Genomic DNA, 25198 nt, shown 5'->3' on the forward strand with positions numbered 1-25198 from the left:
TGTAGCGTTCAAACAACCATCAGCCAATCATTGGAGTGTTAGAAATATTCTCTGGTTGCTAGGTGTGGTCACCCAACGTCTTATAAAAATCACAAAGCTTAGGCTTTCTGCTTCTAGACTGCAGCTTCCAGAGAAGTAACACTTTTTTAGCTGTGTGAAGCAAAAGGTATGCATTTTTTAGTTCTTTGTGGGTCTGTGTTGATTTAGCAAACTTTAATACATATGTACTACATTTACCAGATGATTTTGTGCAGTTTTCTGCAGATTGTTTTGGTTGGCACAGGCACAATGGGTGTGGTAATTTCTTAAAGTATTGCATTTACATTCAGGGGTTGGAACTGTCACTATTTTTCTTTACTTGAGGTGCACAAGAAATCTTGAATAAATATTAAGGATTGGAGAGCACATTTGCTTGGAATTAGCTGGTTTCTGTTTTTTAATGGGTTACGATGGAAAGCTATTTTTACAGCAAAACTATGAATAACAGGAAACTAATACCTTATAAGGAAATGATTTTTCAAAACTGCTTTTACTTTGACAAAAGCTGCTTAAAAACTGTATTCATTGTTTCACAAAGTTCAGCTGTAAGTGAAAAAGAAACCTTAGTGATAGTCTTAATGAGGTAGCTACGAAAACAATCTGCTTTTATAATTAAACACTAATGTAAGAGCAACTCAGTATGAGTAAGTACTGCAGAATCTGGTTCTTGGTCTGCTCAGACTTTCCATTAATTTTTTCTCCAAGGGTGAGGCTGTTTCTCTTCTCTCTGTTCTTTTGTGTCCTGAGGACAGGTTTTTCAAGCTTTTGGTGCATAAGAGTGAAGCACTATTTCCTGGGTGTTGGCAGGAATGTACAGGAGGAATGGACAATTGGTACACAAACACTTCTGATGTGGACACTATCAAAACTTTTTGCTAATGGGGTTTAACAATGTTAATAGACTCTCTTTCGAGATCAATTTAGTGTGTTTATAAAATCCATCATGCTGGTCCATCTAATATAGTTCCTGGAGAGGCAAACCCCAATATGAAATGTGGTATGCAAAGGTTTGGCTTGATTCCAATCTCACAGCCGTGTAAATCACAAGAAATCCCACTGAAGTAAATGGAGTGTAAAAAACAATGTAAGATCAAATTCAATCTCATTTTGTTTCCAAAGACAAAAATTAAAAAGTATTTAGCTGTTGTTTAATGTTACTACAGAGATTCAGCTTTTGGATAGTGGGACAAATTGTTGTCAGACTTCTGATAATCAGCCAAATAACTTTTCAAGTACTTATTAGAAGCAGGAAGAAATGTCTCTCTCCCCCATGGTACCTGCAGCTTGGGCACTTTTTCTCCCTTTCCATCTTGGTCATTTCTGTCTCAGCCTGAACTTGGGAGTGGAGGGAAGTTTAGGAGAAGGCACCTCTCCTTAGTGATCCTGGCAAGAGTCCAGCCAGCTTCTCCTTTTCTCTTCATAGCAAATTCAAACCCTCTCTTACCCACTTCTGCTAAATTAGGCTTCTCACTCTCAAGAGTGTGCTCAGAGACCCTGGAAGTGTTTTCCTGCATTCTTGTAATCTTTTATTATCGCTTATAGTATGCTATCATGTTGAACCAATCAATATACTTTGTTTAAACTGGGCTGATAAGGAATTTCATCATGTAGACTCACTTATTTCTTAACCTTCTCAATCAATAGATCAAACCAAAGAACAATCAGAGTAAGGTATTTAACCCTGCCAGAGTGCTGGTTACCTTGTAGAATTTTAAAAAAACAACAACCGAAAACCGCTAGTAGTTTACTAGAAGATGGATGGATTTATTTGCCAAAATGTCTGTATGGAAAAGGGAAATGAGGGACTAGACTTCCTCCTGCACCAAGATCAGGCTGACAAAGGAGGGAGGGACCATAAAGGGAATCAATTAGTTATGGCTACCTGAATCTCATGCCATGTCTACTCAGCATAGATGGAAATTAGAGCAGACTAGGGGTTTATAGCAACTGTCTATAGTCCTGAATGGATCTTGCACTGGCTGAAAATTTGAAGAGCAGAGCTGTGCTCTAAGTGGCCACTCCTTACCTGCATCACAACCTCTAGACCAGGGTATGTGTGTATGTGTGTGTGTGGGTGGCGGAGAGTGGTTGATGTAGAAGCCATCTCCAAAGTTTATGCCAGCTAGGAGTTCTCCTGCACTCTGAGATTCCTCAGTTGAGCAGCTGTGGCCAGATTCCAATCTCTTTGTGCCTCTCAGGAAGCAGAGTGTCAGGAACTGGGAAAGAGAATCCAGACCAAGAACTTCTAACTGTAATTCAATGTTTGATACATTCCCATTTCATTTAGGGTACAGTAGAGATTACGGCTTATATCCGGGAGCACAGAGTGCAACCCAGGAGTGGTATTGCAAAAGCAGTTTTAAGTTACCATTGCACTTTCTTGATCATGGGCATGCTGTGCACAGGGCAGTCACCCCAGGGACTGAGAAAGCAGCTAGGAACCACCAGCCACACCTCTTCCCTAGCCACTCCCCATATTTGAGCAACCAGGATAGGGGATGGCATAAGAGCCACTGCAACCACTCTCTTTATTATTGGTCTGGTCCTTAATTAATAACAACATTAGGGTTGTGAAAGCTGTTCCGCTAGAACTGAGGCTGGGGACCAGCGTCTTTTTCAACCACACAAGATTTTTATGATTAAAAACTGAGTTTTCTTTTAGATTATTTATCCAATCAAGTATTCAGGCATTGAAATAGGCCTGTGTTTTTTTCATTGAACCATAGGACATGAATAGGACAAAAGTGTGTGTCCTACTTTCACCAACTGTAGGGTGACCTTATGTTTGTTCCATGGCCCAAGATTCCTACTAGAATAAAAGTGAGTCATGCAGGCTTCTGTAGCAAGAATGTGGCCTTAGGTTTGACACAGGGTGCTAAAGCTATGAGATACTGTCGAAAGAGAAGATATTCCAAATGCAAAGCTAATATACTATCCTTAACCTACTAGTTATTATAAATGCTTAAAATTAGCTCTGCTCGGGAATATTCTGCTCTGGTCAGGATGTGAAGGCCAAGACCATAACAGAGTTCCAAAAAGAACTATATAAATTCATGGAGGATAGGTCCATCAATGGCTATTAGCCAGAATGGACATGGATGGTGTCCCTAATCTCTGTTTGCCAGAAGCTAGGAATATGGACAGGGGATGGATCACTTGATGATTACATGTTCTGTTCATTCCCTCTGGGTCACCTGACTTTGGCCACTGTTGGAAGCCAAGATCCTGGGCTAGATGGACCTTTGGTCTGACCCGGTATGGCCATTACGTTCTATTCTGTAGAAATGTTTCTTAATGGAAAATGGAACTGCTGGAAAATCAGTATTTTGCATGGAAAACTGCAATTTTCAATCATTAAGTATTTTGTTTTAGGTCAAGTGGCCCCAAATCAAAACATTTCAGTTTCTTGAATCAAATTGAAACATTTAGTTTCAGGTCAGTTTGACATTAATCTGTGGCATCTCATGAGAGTTGTAATTCAGGTGCATTGTGCCCCCATTCCCATTTATGGACTGGCTCCTTAGGCTGAACAATATTTCCTTGATGCTCTATGGTCTCCATTCTGGTTGAACTGACACTGTGAACAAGGAAAGTAACATGACATTAGTGCCTGATGAGAGATGTAGTCTGGCCAGGGAGTGAGCCAAGCACATAGAGGAGAACAGATGTCTGAGGCACCCAAACTACTACTGCTATGACATACCAAGGCAGCTCAGGCAAATACATTTCAATATCGAATAAGGCTAGAATAAAATGTGTTGACATTTCCAAATATAATTTTTTTTCTGAACTTTGTCCGTTCCATCAACATCTTTTATTTTTTTAATTGAAAATTCAAAATTTTAGAATTGTCACAAGATGAAAATTCCAAATTTTGACCAGCTCTCTCAGAATTCCTTACATTCCAAAATCCCACATTGCTTTTCAGTCCTTTCAGTATTATACATCAATCTTAGAGCCTCGTTATACCCAGGAGATGCAATGACACAAACGTGATCCAGGTGACAGATTTTAGCAAAAATCAAATCAAATCTTCAGCTTCAACAACATTATACATTCTGTCAAAAGTTCTATTTTCAGACATCTTCTAGTCTCATTTGTTTTCCTAACATAAGTCTATAGGATACTTTATTTAGATACTATTTCTTACTGTGCTACAGTAGGATCTGATCAAACCCTTTATTTAATATCAACAATCTGAGCTAAAATGAAGCTAGGTGTGGCTTACATACCCATCTATCCCTCTTTTATATTATATATGTGTTTCAAGTGCAGTGATTTATAGTGAGTACTGCACATTAATTACTCTTTGAATGTAAGCTGATCCTGAAATGGTCATTTGTCTCCATTTACTTAAAGCAGGATTCAACCAAGCCCCATTAATGAATCCCTTATAGGCACAATAAGGTAGGATAAGGATGGAGCCGCAGCCTTTAATTCTATTTTTTTTTTTGTGGGTGGGAGGCTGAGAACACTAATTGTATCTTTTCCCAGTGGTTTAATACTCTCTAGCATGCTTATCTGAAATCCTGTCCATTAGTAAGACATATTTCACACACACACACACACACACACACACTGGATAGTGCTCCCTCATTGAGGCACGCATGGTACCACACAGTTAAAATCTGATAAACAACAATTCAAATCACAAACAATATGTAAAAAAAAAAACCCAGTTCTAATGTACTAAAAAGTCAAACAAAAGTGAATCATGAATGTGCTATACCTCTATCTCGATATAATACGACCCAATATAACAAGAATTTGGATATAATGCTGTAAAGCAGTGCTCCGGGAGGGCTGCACAAGTACTTGTGAAAGGCTTCAAACCCTCGAAGCGAACTTCTAACTAATGGGGAGGTCAAGGAAGAAATTTTTCTGTGGGTTTCTTGCTCTTTCCTTTGGAACTGCTGATATTGACCACTGCTGGAAACAGGATGCTAAACTAGTTGGAACGCTGGTCTGATCTCCGTTTCTAAAACGTGTTCCAATAGCTAAGGCTGTGTGTGAGCAATTGCTTAATGCCGTAAGGGCTGCCACTTACACCCTACACATTCACTCGCAACTAATTGTGCCTGAATTTGCAGACATTACTCAGCCTCCCACTGTAGTCAACAGAAGTATAGCGACTCCAGGATTGGATCTCTTGCTTGCAAAATCCTTTGAGATGCCATAAGGATAAAGGTGATGAAGAACAAATTTTGTTTTCTAATATTTCATTTTCTCTCTCCAGAAACTTGGGTCAACATGTCGATGGTGCAAGCATTTCTGAAACAGGCATGGTTTATGGACAATGAGGAGCAGGAGTGCATTGTAAGTACTGCAACCTCCCAAGAGCATAACTTTCACATACAAATGACTTTAGAAACACAGTTTAAAACATCAGCACAGATTGAGTCCAACATTTTGGCAATCTGTATTTTGTAATATACTTAAGGGATGAAATCATTCCTTCTTTAAGACAATGGCAAACTTCTCATTAACTTCATTTGGGCCAGGATTTTACGCTAGGTACTACTAGCATATGTCTATGATGGAAAGTCCAGTATCAGATAACAGATATTATTCTTATTTACACACAGTAACATCTAGTTACCAGTTTGTATCCAACATCCATTTGGGACAACCATTTCAGTTACTGTAATGACATGTCATTCTCTGTAGCCAGCCATTGATACTATAAGAAGCAAAGCTAAAATGAGCCCATTCCCACACAAGGGAATATGGACACCTAAGACTATCAGGATGAAATGACATTTAAAGAGGACACAGGGACTCCTAGTGCCATGAAAATTTCAAAACAAACGAACATAGGAAACCCAGAGTCTGAGACTAGTAATGTGAAGGAGGAACTGATTTCATCAAAATAAGTTCTTTGTTCTCATGTAGATATGGTATGATTTGGATAAAAAATGATTAGGGTGGGAAAGATCATTGAATATTATAACAAATGGGATCTTAAACAATGAGTACTAGGACCTTCTCTCATCAATGATACCAGAAAGATTTGCAAAATGGAAATGTTCTGCATCATTAAAAAAATTCTGATGATACAGAGATATGAAACATTATTGATACAACAAGGAGGATTCTGATAACCTAATGGATGTCAGTGTCGCTAAAAAATAAAGTGATACACCAGTGAGAAGTCACAGTATATGTGGAAAGTAACATTTGGGGCAGATGATAGGCTAAGGTGGCTTTAAACCATTTTGTGGAACCCCAGTCCTGCAGCCTTTCCATCCAGGGACTGCCTGAGCACAGCAGCCTTCTGGCCAGACTCCCTTTTCACCAGCATGACAGCCCCAGTTGCACCATTACAGCCTGGAATTCTTTTCATGAGCAGTTGCTTATGGCAGCCAAAGTAAAAATTAAATCATAGGGCATGTCTGAGACATGGGGGCACTGAAGTAGGCAGTGCTTCTTCTTAATGTGCCACATCTACCAACAATAATTCTAGTGGACATTTAATAGTATTAAGTACATGCGAATCTCCCTAGTCTAGCTTTGCCAAGTTACATGTGTATGTTAATAAACACACATCATGATATAATTATGGAAGTAGGCCATCCACGCAGTTGCTTAGTGAGATATCAGCACTTCAAGAATATTAAGTAGTTCGTTTTGCCCTATGCATCACAATGTATCCGGTGCATGTATACCTTGCTTCTTGTGTCTTCTTCCTTAATCATTCACTTCTAAAGTTCTTTAAAATATATCCAGTAAAAAGAGAAAAGGCAGGAGATAAGACTGAAGACACAGAGAACAGATGTTTAATTCTACGAAAGTTCAGATATTAGCATTTGACCCAACTGATGTAGTAGTAAAGTGCGCTATCAGACCTCACACCCAAACATATTTGGATACCAATAGTTTGCACTTATATATTTTATTTCATCCTAGGATTTCAAAGCATTTTACACATTAATTAATAAAGCTTCACGAAACCTCTGTGAGCTGGGTAACTATTAATCTCACACTGACGTCAGTGGAGTTGTTCCTGATGCACTGGCACTGCTGGACCAAAAACAGACCTGCGTGAGTTGCCCAAGGTCACACAACAAGTCAGTGGTAGGGCTGGTAATTATATAACTATACAGCCTTGTGCTCTACTCTTTCCCTTCTTTGATAATGGGGTTACAAAGGGATAACATTCCCTTCCTTAATAATGGTACAGAGTAGTAAGTTCTCCCAATTAGGAAACTCACATGAGCTGCTTGTGGGCATAAAATGAGTCTCTGAGAAATGACCAAATTCTGTTTCTTTTAGAAAAATTCAAAACGTGGATCTGCAGTCCATACCTACCCTAACTTCAATCCATCATCTGATGCTGCCGCATTGGACAAAGCTATAACTGCTAAGGGTAAGAAGAGTAAAAATATGACACACCATTATAGAATTAGGATTTTTCCCCAGGGAAATTGAGAATGAATAACCTTAAATAAAATGACAGAACCGGAGGTAACAGCATTCAGCAGAGAAAACTCATACATATCTAATAGACTAGCAAGTTATCAAAACTACTGCATTCTGAATGTGTCACATGGGAAAAACTGGAACGTTTTGATTTCTTAACTTTGTGTTTCAATTTCAGACTGTAACACTGCATTAACAGTTTGTGCATTTTTTTGCACAAAGGGTAGCAATATTATAAATTTAATCTTTAAAGAACTGAAGGAGAATTATTACATGCCAAGTTAATGATTTTGATTTGATTCCCATTAAAAGTCCCCAAAATTAAGATGTGAATTTGCTGATACTGTGCTATGTACTCTTTCAATTACTCTTTTGTCTTTAATGAATTTCACATTGGGCAGAATATGACATCTTTTTCAATTAGACTTACTGAAATTAAACATGAGCATGATAGCTATAATATTTATTCTGTTTAGCTACGGCCTAGTCTGGGTACTTCACTCAGAACATTTCAGTGACTTTGTATATGACACCATAGCAAAAATGGATTTCAACAACTTTTAAGGAACTATTTATCTGCTTTCTTGGCTATAATCACAATTTAGTAAATTAATTACTAAATTTTCTCCTTGGATAAATGTAAATGTGTCTAGCAGTGTAAACAAGACAAATTTCAGAGAATATAATGTACAAATCATGATTTGTACACATAACTTAGAGATACTGGCAAGCAAAATGGAAGGATGATTAAAATGATTTACAAATATTTGTTTTCCATCACTTTCAGGTGTGGATGAAGCAACCATCATTGATATCTTGACTAAAAGAAGCAATGGACAACGCCAGCAGATCAAAGCTGCATACCAGCAGTCTAAAGGAAAGGTACAGTAAAAACAAGGCTGCCGTTAATATGCAGCTTGAGTTTTTCAATTTTTGCAGCTAGTCCTGACAGTCCATGCAGTTTTAGCTTCCCAAAACATAATATTACAGGGAATCTTCTCTATGTAGTTGCTGAAGGCTGTGGCCGGGAATGATAATGTTGTACTGCAATTACAATGCACCCTCAGATGTGCAAAGGCTATTAAACTTTTAACATAATGGCCATCATCGTCCTGAGATAAAGTTCAAGGCTCTAATCCTGCAAATCACCAAGCACCTTAAAGCCCCAATGGACTCATTGAGAGCCATTGGGAGTTGAGAGCTCTCACTAATTTTCTGGAGGCATTTAGTACTTTGCAGGATTATGCTCCAACAAAGCAATTCTCAGCATGATGTTCACTTGTTATCTTGGGTATCTATATGAATTGCCAATCTAATGGTATATAGAAAAGCAAACATAAAGGGCAGGCTGTGGCTAGCCCTTATGCAAGTGTACAGGGGGAAGGATGCAAGAAACCTTGTGCATCTTGCATAAGGATAAGGTTGCCAATTCTCGAGGATTGTCCTGGAGTTGCCAGGAATTAAAGATTAATATTTAATTAAATATGTTGTAATGAAACCTCCAGGAATATGTCCAATCAAAATTGGCAATATCTGTGTGTGGAGAACCAGAAGGAATTTCTTCATGTGTGCTCAAGAAGGGGTATCATTCCAAAAGGGGCAAGGAAGAGGCAGGATCTTGGCCCTGCCTCACTTCTACACCAGCCCATTGAATGGGTCTGGTGCACAGTCTGCTCCATCCTAATGGATGTTACAGACTGCACCCTTACTGCCCTCGGTGCTCAGGGGAGTTTGGGGATCATCGTATCTCCTTTAGAAGGTTGCAGCACTGCACCTCCCTACAACGAACTCTCCAGTCTAGCCCATAACTTTACTGAAATATTATTTAAACAATCGATATATCTAAATTATTGAGCCCTTTAAGTCACAAAGAAACCAGCAATCAAGATACTCACCCTGAAGTGGCTTGCAGGGAACCACTAAGAAAACAGTTCTAAAAAAGTGCCTTTTTGTGTCTAGGTTTTCTGTCTTCCGGTTCAGCAAACCTCACTGTGGTATATACAGCCTTATCCCGCCCCAGAGAGGAAGCCCCAGCTTTGCAATTCTCTTTTTCTATTAAGGCTTACATTAAAACACAGTTTCAAAGTCACAAAGAGCTTTAGGATTCATCTCACCCCTTTTTAAAACTAAAATTTAATTTTCAATTTTGATAATATGAAAGATTTTAAAATGCTAAAGCATATTCTCTAGGGACCTACACACTCTAGTAACTGGTTGAGTATCAGAAACTAAGCAGAATTCAGCAGATATTGACTACTAAATCTAGTGCTCCCTTAGCAACCCCACTGATTTAGGAGGTCCTAACTTGCAGAACAGAGTACCTCTGCTTGGTGTATCAATAAAGAGGTGACAATTCTTAAAGCAATTATTGCAGGCTTGTTTAGGGGGTGGGCATAGGGCTATAATTTTTGCACACAGTGAAGTATCAAGAACTGCATTTAAGGCCTTGGCTACACTGGCGCTTTACAGCGCTGCAACTTTCTCGCTCAGGGGTGTGAAAAAAACACCCCCCCGAGCGCTGCAAGATACAGCACTGTAAAGCCTCAGTGTAAACAGTGCCACAGCGCTGGGAGCGCGGCTCCCAGCGCTGCAAGCTAAACCCCATGAGGAGGTAGAGTACGTGCAGTGCTGGGAGAGCTCTCTCCCAGCATTGGCACTGTGACCACACTCACACTTCAAAGCACTGCTGCGGCAGTGCTTTGAAGTTTTGAGTGTAGCCAAGCCCTAAGTTAGGAAGAGTTGATATATAGGATATGTGAAGATCCACTACTAATCCTAAACTTGCAAGATCTCTCACATCACTTTCCAGTACTTGTTTGAAAATCTCCATTTTAATAGTGTGGTTTCCAACTTCTTTATTCCTAACTAGGCAAACACAAAAGCTCCCCACCCACTCAAATGCATCTGTAAGCAAGTCACAATCACAATAACCATATTAGCTACTTACAGGATTACTTACTTTGGATTTATTTTGTCTTCAGTGCAGTATGCAGGAGAGAGTACTTCTGAACACTTTGTAATAGCTAGTTAAAGAATCATCAACATGAATAAAATGCAGACAAAGTACCTGAAGTTTAAAACATGATTCTCTATAATGGAAGGTGAATTTTTTTACCTAAGGAAGGTAGAATAGGATTGCTCATTCATTTTCTGGGTGCTTCTGAACTGTGGGTCTTTAAAGCTTGACAGCTTACAATTGTGTATCCTTCCTTGTAGTCTCTGGAAGAAGCTTTGAAAAAAGCCCTCAGAAGTCAGCTTGAAGAAGTTGTCCTGGCTCTGTTGAAAACTCCAGCCCAGTTTGATGCTGAGGAGCTCAGGGCTGCTATGAAGGTATGGCAATAAAATTTCAGCACAAGTCCCAACTTAAACAACTCTGCTGCTATCCTTGCTTATATTCTGCAATTATATTCAGATTGGAATATTGGTTGCAGTGCCAAATAAGAACACTAATAAATTCAAAGTGTCAGACAAGAGTAGCATCTGTATTATTTATTTAAAAGTTTGTGAAGATGCATCCATAGCTTGCAAGTACCAATCAGTTAAAAGTATGAGCGTGAATAGTTCTAATTTCACCCTCTGAAAACTGGACTATTTAATACCCTGGTGCAATAAAGCCAAGCTGTTGATTTGCACCTGCTAAATAATTTCCTTTTGTTTGCTTCATGACTATAATTATTTCATCAAGTTTGTTAACATCTGAGTTTATTTGCATCAGTTCGATGTATACAGTCATCTTGAATACAGTATTTGGTTCCTGAACCGTTAATTTTGAAGACTAAATGAGAAAAATTCCATGTAGGAAAAAGACTTTCTGAATTGCCCCAGGTGAATCAGAAGAAGCACAAATGCCCCCCTCCTTACTTTTAAAAAAAATATACCACCACCACAAAGCAGCAGAATGGACTAATTCTTCAAAGTTAAAGTTATAGTCAGGCCAAGTAAAAATTCTGATGGAGAAAATTTATTTAACACTAGACATATGGAAATATAACCCATAAGTTAAAGTTCAGGTGGCAAATGCAGCCCTTGACAAGGGTTGAACAAATGGTGCTCTTTCACTTCTGTCATTTCCCTATAACATTTATTAAATTACTAATTTTTTAAAAAAGGAATTTTATTTCCTTCCACCCAGTTTTCTCAGAGCAAGCCCTACCTATAAGCTGCTCAGTCTTTGTAATACCTCTCTCAGACATTAGTAGCATTAAGTATGATAAAGAGGAATTATAGTAAAAATAATTTATGGGATGGTGTGAAATGCCTATTGTTTCTGATTGACTGGAAGGCTTGGCTTACTGTATACGGGCTCCCAGATCAAATAACCTTCCAAAAACTTATGTATCTGTAATCAAGGACATTGATTTTAGAGTTATCACATGTGGTTCTGTGCTTCTAGATGTTGTGTTTCCCTAGTTACATAAGGTCAGACAAAATTTGCTCAACTATTTTCCAACAGGGGCTTGGAACTGATGAAGATACCTTAAGATTCTGGCTTCAAGGAACAACAGGGAAATCAGAGAAATCTGCAGAGTCTACAGGGACGGTAATTCATAGGTTGTAAAATTACATGCATAGAACATATCATTGAGGAAGGAATAAAGGCATGGTTGGTCAAGCTGTTTCTCTCCCTAGTGGTGGTGATTTTGAAGCATCCATGACCAATAAGTCTGAGAAATTCCATTCCTGGCATAAAAAGTTTCACTCCAAAGCAGCAGGAGAGCCTTACTGTTCCCTGCTTCTTCTCATGTAAACCAGACTCCTTATGGAAAATGTGACTCAGGAAAATTTTAAAAAGAGATGGACCTAAACCATCCTCCCCCTTCTATTTCCAAGGTTAGATATTTGGATCAGACTCCAGACTTCACAGTTCATCTCAATTTATTAGTAAACAAATTAGAGAGGGCACATAAAATTATGCAAAGATAGTTTCCCACAAAGATAACAATGGACCCAGATTAAAATGACTAATTCCAATATTGATAAAAACACATATTTAAGTAGGAGATTTGGAACTGGAAGGAATATTTCTATAAATGAGATGAAAGAATTCTTTAAAATATTGTGGGATTTTTTTTATTGTTTTCTTATTTTATTGTAGAGCTTAAGAGAGATCTTGCAAAAGACATTGTCTCAGATACATCCGGAGACTTCCAAAAGGCTTTGCTTGCTCTAGCCAAGGTATGTCATGTTCAAATACTTTCAGTAAACTTTATTTTTAAGAAAGAGTTAATAGTCTTGGTTGAGTTAGATGACGTATGTACATCAGCCAGAGAAACCATGGGGGACTTGTTTGTTGCTTATTACTCTTTATTTAAAAAAAAAAATCTTACTATGTGGAGCAAAATTTCTCTTTAAATAAGTTGATGTTTAGAATAATGTTTTCATCCTACTAGAAGTTACAAGAAAAATCCTGATTTTCACTGGCTTCTGTTTGCTTTTAAACTTTTTCACTTGATCAGAGTTTATAAGTATTTTGAAAGTAATAATAGAAGTCATAGAAATTATTTAATCTCAGAAGATGGCAAGTTAAAAAGCAATGCCAAAAAAAAGGAATGTAAAACTTTCTGCTATATAGCAGGAAATATTTCTTAACAGTAATATAGCTGGATAAAAGCAGTGTGTGTGGAAGGTGGACAAATTGCCGTATATGCAGATATTTAAAAGCAGATTAAATAAAACATTTATTTAATGGGCATGATATATAAAATCTTTCTGTAAAGTCAACAGGTATCAGACTCCATGTTTCAGGGATCTGAAGTTGTCACAATCTGTGTGAAATTTCCCCCGCAAAATGAAGGATTGAGATTTAAAATATCATCTTGAGATAAAATCCTTGATCAGAATGAAATTTATTAAGTCTATCTTAAAATGAGTTCAGTGTCTGAATTTCTACCTAATGGTTAGATTCTGACACCCATTATTTTTTGGTGAATAGAACCTTACTTGACAAGGAGTCTCAATGACGTTCATATGATTATTCGAGAAGTAAGACACTACTCAGGTCTGGCCCTAAACAAAGGAAACCCGATTGATTGGTTTGCATATGCTTTGATTTCATTCTTAGAGCAATTGACTTACCCATTAGAACTTCACCTTAGTGCTTCAAACTTCATGCTAAAATGGCGTAATGTGAAATGGCATTCATTCCAGGGTTATATAGACAAAATAGTAATGTGAGAAAATGAAAATTTTTAGGGTGACCGTAACGAAGATGGCCGTGTGAATGAAGAGCTTGCTGACAATGATGCCAGGGTAAGAAAAAGCTCTGCACTCTATTTGAGAAATGTTTTGTCTTGTCTGTTTTCTTTCCATGTTCAACATAGATTGTAACAAGCACAATCACTCGAGCTGAGGACATTGTATAATCTACTGTACTGATGTCCTCCCTACCCCACCCAAGATCCTTTATTAGTTTAGAGGTTGATGGAGTCTCTTTTCTTGGAGAAAGCTGTTAGTACATGAGCAAGTAGAGGTCTGTAGTGTGGTTGATAAGTTACCCATGACCTCTTCCTTCATTTATAAAAACCAGTACATCCACCAATCTCTGAGGGGGAAAGAAGCGTACATGCGTGAGAAGGATCACCTGCACCACCCTAGCCAAAGGAAATTTGTTAGCACTCTCCTTTTTAGTGATAGCTTTAGCTTTGTAATCATAGGCCTTTTAAGATTCCTTGATGCTTATTAATATGTCATTACTTCAGATTTTAGAATCTTTTTAATGAAAGTTTAAATACCACAATCATTTCCCATAGTACAGCTTCTAAATTAGTGTGATTTTTTATTACGGGAAACATCCTGGTCAACAGCACTGAAATAGCAGCCTGTCCTGATCTTTTATGCCTGTAGGTAAAATCACATCATCACTACTCTAATTCAGAGCTTCAACTTTGATATAAAGTCCTTAATCCTGCAGTCTGAGAGTTCAGTTTCCTAGCACGTTTGCTTTCAAACACACACACACAGACGGCTGAGAGGAAAGTATATTCATCCTTTAAAATGGAAGGAGTACATTTCAGCACTGAATAGAATCTTAATAGGTCAATTAAAGTGCATCATTGCTGGGCTCTGAATGGAGTACTATTGGCAATTCCTTTGCTGAATGAATTTAGCCATGATAATGGGCCCCACCTCACAGGTGATTAGTGTGGGTGGAGAATGTCTGGAGAGCTGGGGAAAAGGAAGAAGGGAAAAGGGTTTAACTGATCGCCATATTTGGGGTTGGGAAGGAATTTTCCTCCAGGGCAGATTGGCAGAGGCCCTGGAGGTTTTTCGCCTTCCTCTGCAGCATGGGGCACGGGTCACTTGCTGGAAAATTCTTTGCACCTTGAGGTCTTTAAACCACAATTTGAGGACTTCAATAACTCAGACATAGGTTAGAGGTTTGTTACAGGAGTGGGTGGGTGAGATTCTATGGCCTACATTGTGCAGGCGGTCAGACTAGATGATTATAATTGTCCCTTCTGACCTTAAAGTCGATGAGTCTGGTTTTCCATTAATGGCCCTCATGGAAAGAAAAGAAAGATGTGTGTAGTTTTCCCATAATTCATTTCTGTAGAATTCTTATCTGAGTTAATTATGCATTTGGGTCCAGTAATAGAAAGCCAGTCAGTCCTGTACTTTCCACACTGACAAGAGCATACTTTTCTCAGGAATGGTCATGTTAAAAAATGTTTGGAAATGCCAAGCACATGTGTCTAGCGGCCTGTGAAACTATTATGACTTTAGCCAAGAATGCAGTAACAGTGGGAAAAGCTAAGAATAACAATCATCTGTACAAGTTCGTGACATGTGAGGCATTCTATATTATGTATGGAATGTCCTTAGTCCTTGATGAAGACAATGGTACAAAGGCCTATGTTTGACTGAGGGTGAGAGCTTTAGTTGTGCAATATTCCAGATCATCTCATTATAAGGATAATATATAAACTTCTGTGCTTTACAATAGGCCTTATATGAAGCAGGAGAGAAAAGAAAAGGAACAGATATCAATGTATTCATTACCATCCTTACTACGAGAAGCTTCCCACATCTTCGAAGGGGTAGGTTGAATGAAGCTTTCTGCCTCAGGGAACTGTATTTTAAAAATGCACCTCTCATATCTGAGTAACAGGTGCCAGAAGTATTGAAACAACTAAGGATGTGAACCAATGCTCACTGAAATCAAACAGTCTTTCCATTGTCTTTAAAAGACATTGGACTGGTCCCCAATTTCTAAAGTCAGATGCTATATCAGTGTAAACAGATACTGTATATGCAATGAACAGAAACATGCACATGAGATGGTTATTTCAGCAAAGGCTTGAAAAAAGTTATTTCTATGAAATATATTCTCAATACACACATTTTCGATGGCAGTAACTGGTGCATAAAGTTGACATTTCAAATTATGGGTTGAACTGCATCCCATTTTGAGGATCTTCTAAAGTAAATGCAGTAGATGTGTATCTGTCTTAACTTGCTTTTTGGAGGACTGCTTGTGCTTCAGGGAATAATCCAATGCACCAACTGACTGAGGTTAGGAAGGCAATTCCCATATGGGCGGGTTTCACATAATTAACTATTATAGGGTTTCTTGTCACTTCCTCTGAAGTATCTGATACTAACCACTGTCAGAGACTGGCTTTTGGGCTAAATAGGCCTGGTACATAACTACACTTTCTATCATGTGATTTGGTACATCAGTTCCTGTGTCAGAAGTTGGAAACTCAAAGCTGCTGCAAGCTTTTCAAATTGTAGCTTATTTCCTACACTGTATATCACTTGCTGATCTGATGACATCATCAAACTGTTAGCTAACTGTCTACTCAGATGGTGGACAGAGAACTTTTTAACATTAACAAAATAAAGAGCGCAAGAACATAGTATTTTCCCAGTTTTCACTAAGCTTGATATCCATGTTTAGTCTTTCAGAAATATACCAAATTCAGCCAACATGACATGAACAAGGCACTGGACCTGGAACTGAAAGGCGACATTGAAAACTGTCTGACAGCGATTGGTATGTAATCCCCCTTGCCAAGTAACTCATTGTTTTGAAACTGTGCTTCTTTCCATATTAACTATATGAATGTCAGAAGTAAAATATCTTTCATTCCCCAATGGGAAGGGATCCTGGTCTCCTATTGTGTTTCATTTAAAAACTAGCATAGCTACTGTACATGACAGTTTGGTATCTGACACTCTGGAAAGTCTAACTGGAAAAAAAATGGAATAAACAGGAATTGTTTCAGATAAATAAAAAATATAAATTAATGTGTGAAAATGCACATTTCATAAACAGATGTCTTTGTTGAAATCCACCTATAGACTCTGATTCTCATTTGTACTAAAGTTGCTTTAAAGTCGTTCTGGCTGTGTAAAAGGCCCAAAGAGCAAACATAAAAGTAATTTTATCTCACTTTAAAGCTCTTTATTCTGCCAGAGTGGTATAAAGTTGCTCCAGTGTAAATAAAAATCAGGGCTGTAAAGTTTTTATTCTCCACACTGATTTACTTTACATTTTGATAAAATATTACAAATCATCCACCTAAGATGCGCTCAGGAGACTATCTTTGTAAAGACTCAGGGCAGATGTTTGTTGTCACATGTCTGTTATTATGTCCTTTAAACTTTCTATTCACCACGCACAGTACAAATGATGGGAGACAGGGTGGAGCTACAATACCGGGGACTACCCTGTGGCTGAACAATCCTCACTTAAAATATCACACCTCAGTGGAATGAGCGTGGGACTGGGGAGTCAGGAGACCGCGATTCTATTTCTAACTTTGCCACTGACTCTTTGAGTGACTTTGGGCTAATTGCTGATAGACAAGGCTATCTCCTTTCTAAAATCTCCGGGCCCACATGCCACTTCAAAAGAGGGAGGGATGAGGCAGAACCATGTTCACGCCACACACACCAGCCAGTGGATCTGGCCAGTGATACAGAATAGTTGCATTCTCCCTAAGGTGTGATGAAGTGGGAGGTCAGACGAGATGATCATAATGGTCCCTTCTGACCTTAAAGTGTATGAGTCTATAAGTGGGCGTGTCATTTGTGCACTAGCGAGCTCCAGGAAGACATTGAGCCTTATGGATGCAAACGGCTGCATGGGTGTGAAATACATTATTGTTGTACTCCCAACCCAGCTCTCAGTGTTTGATGCAAGCATAACGCACCAATTCAGTTTATTTCTTTGCTAGGTTTAGTTCAGGCAAGAAAAAAAAATGGAAAAGTACTATCAGCACCCTCTAAATACATCATGGTATTAGGCATATGGTTGGTATAGTTGATTGCTCACAGCATAATATTTCTAAGCTGGTAGAAAACTGCTTCACTTTGCCACTCGAGAACTGCAGCATATTTCTTAACCTCGTGCTTGCAAATCCCAACTTAGTACGGATGACAGTACCCTTTCCCTTACTTTGCGTGTGTGCTTTACTTATGTGTCATATTTAATTCCGTCACGTTGTTTCATTGCAGTGAAATGTGCCACAAGCAAACCAGCTTTCTTTGCAGAAAAGCTCAACTTGGCAATGAAGGTAAAGTATGCTGAAAAACGTTTGTTTGTGGGGGGAGAACTTTTTAATGTAAGATGACAAACTGGGCCAGAGCATCCTGCCATGAAAAGCCCCTCAGGAGGGAGCCAAAGGGAAGAGAATTCAGTGAGTTTCCATACATTTTCCTGTCTGGTATAAGGGGCTCGGAGCTTTATCTCTATAGGAACTCATCTGCATCTACCTATCTACAATGGACACAGTTAAAAAGTTAATTTGGTTTCAGTGATATTAACATTATATGTAAAATGGGAAATACTACAAGAACTGATAATGTCTCTACACCCAGAATGAACTTTAAGAGCATACCAATGGACACTGCATCTATCTAGTAACTTACAAGGCCTCATCACTGTAGAATTTTGGAGATCACATGAGACCATAAGGGCCACTGTTATGAGGATGTTTCCCCATCCCAGTGGTTAGGAGTTTACTCACATAACTCCCATTAACATTAACAGGAGCTATGTATGTAAACCCAATTGTATCAAGATGAGAAGACACCTCCTCAAGTTTTTTTTTTTTTTTAAGATAAATAGAGAGCCTGTAGCTTTCCCTGATGTTGAAAACAAGCCAGATTTCACTTGTACCTTCACACACCAGAGGGAAACCTGCTTCTCTAGAGAACCCTCACTTTAAGGGGCAGTCGGCCAGCAGAAAGCAAAGGAGCTTTATCAGCATGTCTCCTCTCTGTCAGGGGGCTGAAAGGGAGGATCTGAGGGCATCAGAGGCAGTGCAGGTTCTGGGCCTGAGTCCTGTGCACATTCAGACCGGGGTGGTTAGATGAATTCACAGCTATTTTTTATTTATGTCGCAACAGTCCATTTCCCCCCAATTGTTTAACATGCAATTCCTTTTGATGTGAAAAATCATTCAGGTTGTCAAAATAAACATGTACCACCATGATTTAAGAATAATGCTTTTTATGCCCAGGTAATCATGATTTATTTTTAACAGGGCTCTGGGACACGCCACAAAATACTGAACAGAATCATGGTTTCACGTTCTGAGGTTGACATGAATGAGATCAAGGGCTATTATAAGAAGCTGTATGGCATACCTCTCTGCCAGGCCATCTTGGTATGTTTTTCCCTTCAGCTGAAGCTATATCAGCTACTGAATGTAAAATGTTATTGTAATTGGCTGGCTCAGGAGGCTGGTAATGGGCTTTATAGCCATCCTTTAGGTCACCAATTTTAATTTAGGCGGGGTTGAAAAATAATTACTATCTGATGTTCCTTCGATGACTCACATGGAAATGGTGGTGGTGGGGCTGAGTCCTTTCCTGGTGGATAAGTATGTGTCACAAAAGCCATTGCAAATGGCGATATACAGCATCTTTTGGCAGTTTCAGCCCAGTGGCCAAAAGACTGAGTGAACATAGAGACGGAACTACTCTCTCCTCCTTTTAGCTGTGGTTCCACATGTGACACAGTGGGAGGGCAGGGTAGGAATGCTTACACTGCCCCATCCTTGCTGTAAGGATTCTGGGGATAGACAGAGGTCTTCAGGGCTGCCAGTCTGGCACTTTTCCATTACCAATTCTACTTCTGTATGCCATGTAGATGTAGCTGTGCTAGCCCCGGGGTATTAGAGAGACAAGACAAGTGAAGTAACATCTTTTATTGGACCAGCTTCTGTTGGTGAGAGGGACAAGCTTTCTAGCCACAGAGTTCTGACCTGAAGAAGAGATGTGTGTGGGTAGAATGCTTGTCCCTGTCACCAACAGAATTTGGTCCAAGAACAGCTATTACCTCATCCAACTTGTCTCTGTAATTCAGCTACTGAAATTTAAATTAAATATATACCTATAAATAGGACAAATAAATATAGCATTGAAAAAAGCTGCATTTCCAGAGCAGTTAAGGCATCCTCAGCAGAACTGAGAAGGTGACACCCTTAGCTGGTGTAAATCACTAAGCAATGCCAGCTTATGCCATGTACAGATCTGTCCCTGTGTCTTTAGGCTTACCTTTCTTAAAGGCAAAACCAGAATGTGCTTATGGAAAATTTAAACAATCTCCTTCTAGTAGCTCACTGACTTAAATGTACCACTGCCAAATAGCTTTTTGAGAGCTACTGAATACTCTCAGTAACAAGCACAGTGATTGTAGAGGAAACTTACAGTACATGGACTAAAACACTCAAATTAATCTTTGCCAGTATCTGCCATTTCACAAATAAAATACTGCAGACAGTACAATTATTCAATTTACTAGTATTCTTAAGTGTGTGTGTATATATATATATATATACACACACACACACGAGATTCTTTGTCTCACATATCACACTGTGTCCTATCTTGATGCAAAATTACATGGCTGCATTAGAAAACTGAATCTGATATAGTACATGCCATCTGAATCAAGTAAGGCATAGTCACACTTGAGAAAACATGGAGCTTAATAAATTAGATGCTTATGGAAATCGTATTCCAAATTGTTGAATTCTGTGAGCAATTAAATATCATGACATCTAAAATTACTTCCAAAGAACTCTATGCTAATACAAGTTAGGAATAGCCCAATCTTAATATGTATTAATTATAGTTCATGTTCACTGGTAAAGGGTGATTTTCCATTCCACCCATGGTAGGATGGTTAAGGCACTCTTTCAGGACTCAGGATAGTCTCAGCTCTGCCACAGACCTACTGTATCATCTTAGACAAACCACCTAATGTCTTTGTGCTTCAGTGCCCAATCTGTAAAATGAATCCTTTCTGGTTCCTATCATTGTTTATCTTGTCGGTGTATGCTGTGATCCTGAAGACTCTCTCATGTGTTTAGTTTTATGCACCCTGAATAATCCCATTAATTTAGTGGGACCATACAGAGTTCATTGAGTTAATCTTGTGTGGCCTTAGTTTGGGGAAGGGACTGTCTCTCTTACAAGGTGTATATCCAGTGTCCACCGCAATGGGGTCTTGATCTTAGTCAGAATCTTTAGTCAGAACTGTAATAATAATTTTAGTGTTCTTAAATTGACAGGATGAAACCAAAGGAGATTACGAAACCATTCTGGTGGCTTTGTGTGGTGGTGATAACTAAGCTTCATGATGTTCTGATGCATTCCAGCCTTGTCACCGAGGTTAACATTCCCTTTGTCTCAGCTGTTTACAAAATATAACATAGGCTTTAAACAGAGATGGATCTCTAGTTTAGACTGTGGTCCAGATGTGCTATCTGGAAAATGTTTAGCCTGGAAAATGTATTTTGATATTACTATGCTGTGTGGCATTATTAATCCCTTTTTTCTATTTACCCAAAGCCAAAGAGTGTACTTAAATGTTCTATTTGCTTTAAAAAGATTAAGCATATACAAGGTACAAGTTTTTCTCTAAGCTACGCAAGTGTAACTTTACAAATAAAATTAACCTGTGAAGAGGTCTAATGTGTCCTTTATGGCTTCTCTACATTTTATGCCTGCTGTTGTTCCATATAGCATAGGATAATGAACGAGAATTTAAAACAAGTGAATTCAACAGCTTCCAGCAGCACAATTAAATTCACAACTTAGGTAAAACAGAACTGAATGGGATTATATGTCAGCCTCAGAAGCAGAACAGAAGGTTAACTAGCAATGCAATGTATTTTTCTTAAAATGAGAGATATCAGCATCATGAAAACTCATGCTACTTCTGTCTTCCTGTCACTAATGGTGAAGGCTTTGCATGGGGAATGCTATTCAGATTCTTTTTCAAAATTCAGAATAAACATAAAATTGTGCACTGAGCAAAATTTTCACATATAAATAACTACAGTAGAACCTTAGAGTTACGAACACCAGATTACGAACTGACTAGTCAACCACACAGCTCATTTGAAACCAGACATATGCAATCAGGCAGCAGCAGAGACAAAAAATGAACAAACAAAAAAGAGTACAGTACTGTTAAATGTAAACTACTAAAAAAAAGGGAAAGCAGCATTTGTCTTCTGCACAGTAAATTTTTGAAGTTGTATTAAGTCAATGTTCAGTTGTAAACTTTTGAAAGAACAACCATTATGTTTTGTTCAGAGTTATGAACATTTCAGAATTATGAACCACCACCATTCCTGAGGTGTTCATAACTCTGAGGTTCTACTGTATGTAACTCACAAGGCTGAACACAAACCCCATGAATGGCTTGATGTTTCAGTGTTAAACCAGTTTTACATTGGTATAACTCTGCAGTGGTGAAATATTTTATTTATTATTATTATTATTATTTGTATTGCAGTAGTGCTTAGGCTCATTGTCTTAAGCACTTTACAAACATATAGCACTAGATCCACAAAGGTATTTAAATGCCTAACACAGACAAATCAATGGGAGGTAGACACCTAAATATCTTTGAGGATGTGGGCTTTACACTCTAAATAATAAATCCAAAGTTTTAGTTGGTGGGCTTGATAGCATCTCTCATCACCATCCCCAACGTGCATGCTCAGTGCGGGTCCCACTTTACACCTAGAGGCCCTCAAGTCTACCAGTGGCTTAGCACAACTGGCTGTGCAGGAAAGATTTGACACTACTTTAGATATTTGTCAGTATGAAAACATTTGATGAAACTAGCCTCAGTGGCTATGGACAATTCATGCTCAAGAAGTAAATATTCAGTGAGACACTGTGCTGCAACAAAGGAGCTTTTGGGACTGCTAGAAGTCATTTAGGCAATAGCCTCTGGAAGTCAGAGCTTTCCCTTCCATAAATACCATGGTGGGGAGTGGGGCATGATGCTCTCTATGTTTTTGGGTTTTTTTAGCTTCGGGACCAAGCCTGCAAGGCCCTACTGAGATACCAGAAAGATAAGGGATTTGGGGCCTTCCAAAAACAATGGAGGAATAAACTGCTAAGACTAGATCCTCCAGTCTGGTCAAGCTGCACTCATTGTGGCATTGGAGGTGGGGACAAAGGTGGCTTTCACCTGCTTTGGAGAACCCCAGTTCTGGACCTGAGAAAATCCACAGGTAGCAGGTTAAGACAGAATCATCGCCCCTTTTTGGTTGCCAGTCTGGTTTCCATTAATATATCTCACCACTGTATAATCATAGCTTTACTGTTTCTGTCCACAAAGCATCACCACTTGAACATTGTGACTGCAAGGGAACTAATATAAAAACAATGCAAATCCCAGCACTAACAGGGTTGAACTACATCTATAAAATTAAAGCACCATAGCTAAAGGTAAAATTCAAACAGACTAGCAATGCTATATGTGTAAAATCAACTACAGATCAGCCTGAACATAACTAACCTCCATATAAACTTAGTCATGGGTAACTTCAAATGGTTCAGAGACTGAATAATATCCCAAAACCTACTGAAGAATCCATCAAATTCTGCAGCCCTTTGTGTGACTAGGACAATGACCCTTCAAACCCATTGGATGTTATATAATGTAGAGGGAAGACTGGCCTGCTTGAGTCTTCCAAAATCTTTGGAGGGCATACTGTTCTCACGTCTGGTGATGGTAGGTTACCTATCTAATACATTGGATGTCAGACAGGAGGTGTAGACTGCCTCCTTGCTTAACTATAGAAAGCAGCAATCTAAAGTTAACTCCTTGTTGCTGCTACTCTGACTGACAATTAGTCCAAATTGCTTCTCCTAGCCCTCCAGGTCACATGGAATAGGATCAGCCAATCTGGAAACTAGAACTGATACCTTGTGACCAATCTCAGCCAACCAATGTGAAACTCAAATGTGAAGAAAATAAATGCAAAATGTAGTGGGTGGGTGTGTGTGCATGCACATGCACACTTTCAGTGTCCTCAGTAGCAAAACATTTTCATATGCATTTTTTGGTGAAAAAACACAACACTTCAAATATTTGCTTCCATTTGGGCAATATTTGTGCAACTTTGGACATAAGATTAATCTAAAAAGCTTTACAGTTATTTTGCCCATCTCTAGTCCCCAGTTCCTAAGAGCCTTTTGTCATATGTTAAAGCACAGCCTGACCATGGGCGTGTAACAGGCATTTCTGAATCCCTCTCTCCTCAGCTGTACTAAACACTCCAAGACTGTAGCTGAGCTCTGGCCCAACCTCTTAAAAAATGTCAGGACTAGAATAGCAGGCAGAAAAAGTGTTAAGGAAAGATGATAAATGAAGCAATGATACTCCAGAGTTTTCCCAACATGCAAAATATAGAGCTCCTTGTTTGTCCTAAATAACCCCTTTTTGTGAACAAAATCTAGCCATGAATCCATTCCGGGTTCCCTTGCGTAAGGGGATCAGACTGAGCCAGGTATGGAGGGCAATGATTGCTGACCTCACAGAAGATCAGCTGCTGCTAACAGTAGTGCAAAGCCACAATGTCCCAGAGAGAACTCTGCGGACAGTGCCTCAGAAGGAACAAGACTTTCCAGAGTGCTCTGGGAGGCAGGATGAGTGCACCAGCCAGCTCCACAGGCCAGTGTAAAGGAAGGGAGAAGACAACACACCTTTCCTATCCCCACTTCCTTCGTGTCCCTCCCTGCCAATGCTAGGAGGCATGGGCGCCGACTCTGTGGGTGCTCTGGGGCTGGAGCAATCACAAGGAAAAATTGTTGGGTGCTCTGCACCCACCGGCAACGCTCCCCCACCGCTCCCCCCCCAGTTCTCCTCTGTCTTCTTTCCTGAGTGCACCATCCCCGCTACTCCTTCCAACGCTTCCCACCGTGAAACAGCTGTTTCACAGCATAACAAGCTGTGAGAGGGATGGGGGAGGAGGGGGAATATAGCACACTCGGGGAAAGAGGCAGGAAAACGGCGGGGCTGGGGTGGGGATTTGGGGAAGGGGTTGGAATTGGGGCAGGGCAGGGGTGGAGTCAGGGTGGGACACCCACTGGTGCCAGCAGAAGTTGGTGCCTATGGTAGGAGGGAGAGTCCATGCAATCCCCCCACATGTAAGGACCCTGACATTGTTTGGGGGAGCAGGATCTCTACCACTTGGCACCCACACAATGGTCAGCAATAACCTACTGGTCCTAAGCAGTGCCGCGTTTACAATAGCACCACTGGTGCCATGGAGCGAGGCCCATGCACAGAAAGGGGCCCGGGCCTGCTCTATTTGCACTGTGCCCTGAGACATCACCAGCCTGCTAGCTCCCCTCTGCTCACTCATCACTTGCTCCTCTCAGCCTGCCTGCCGGCCAACTGAGGGCTCCTCTCCACCCCCGCCACCACCCACTTCTCTCTGCCTCCTGGTCGGACTGCAGCTCCCGGCAGTCTCTGCTT

General features: G+C 39.5%; 1 protein-coding gene across 1 annotated transcript; it reads left to right on the forward strand.

The window, feature by feature from the left end:
* The first annotated feature begins 53 nt into the window (after nucleotides 1-53).
* On the forward strand, nucleotides 54-21382 carry ANXA1 (annexin A1). Its single transcript, XM_050944218.1, is given in 14 exon segments — nucleotides 54-166; nucleotides 5276-5355; nucleotides 7312-7405; nucleotides 8246-8340; nucleotides 10675-10788; nucleotides 11912-11936; nucleotides 11939-11998; nucleotides 12554-12633; nucleotides 13651-13707; nucleotides 15401-15494; nucleotides 16358-16453; nucleotides 17920-17978; nucleotides 18951-19073; nucleotides 20985-21382. Coding segments are annotated over 13 exon segments (1023 nt in total). The 5' UTR covers nucleotides 54-166; nucleotides 5276-5289; the 3' UTR covers nucleotides 21045-21382.
* The last annotated feature ends 3816 nt before the right edge of the window (nucleotides 21383-25198 follow it).

This window comes from Gopherus flavomarginatus, chromosome 3 (genome assembly GCF_025201925.1).
Source record: "Gopherus flavomarginatus isolate rGopFla2 chromosome 3, rGopFla2.mat.asm, whole genome shotgun sequence".
Classification (NCBI taxonomy): domain Eukaryota; kingdom Metazoa; phylum Chordata; order Testudines; family Testudinidae; genus Gopherus; species Gopherus flavomarginatus.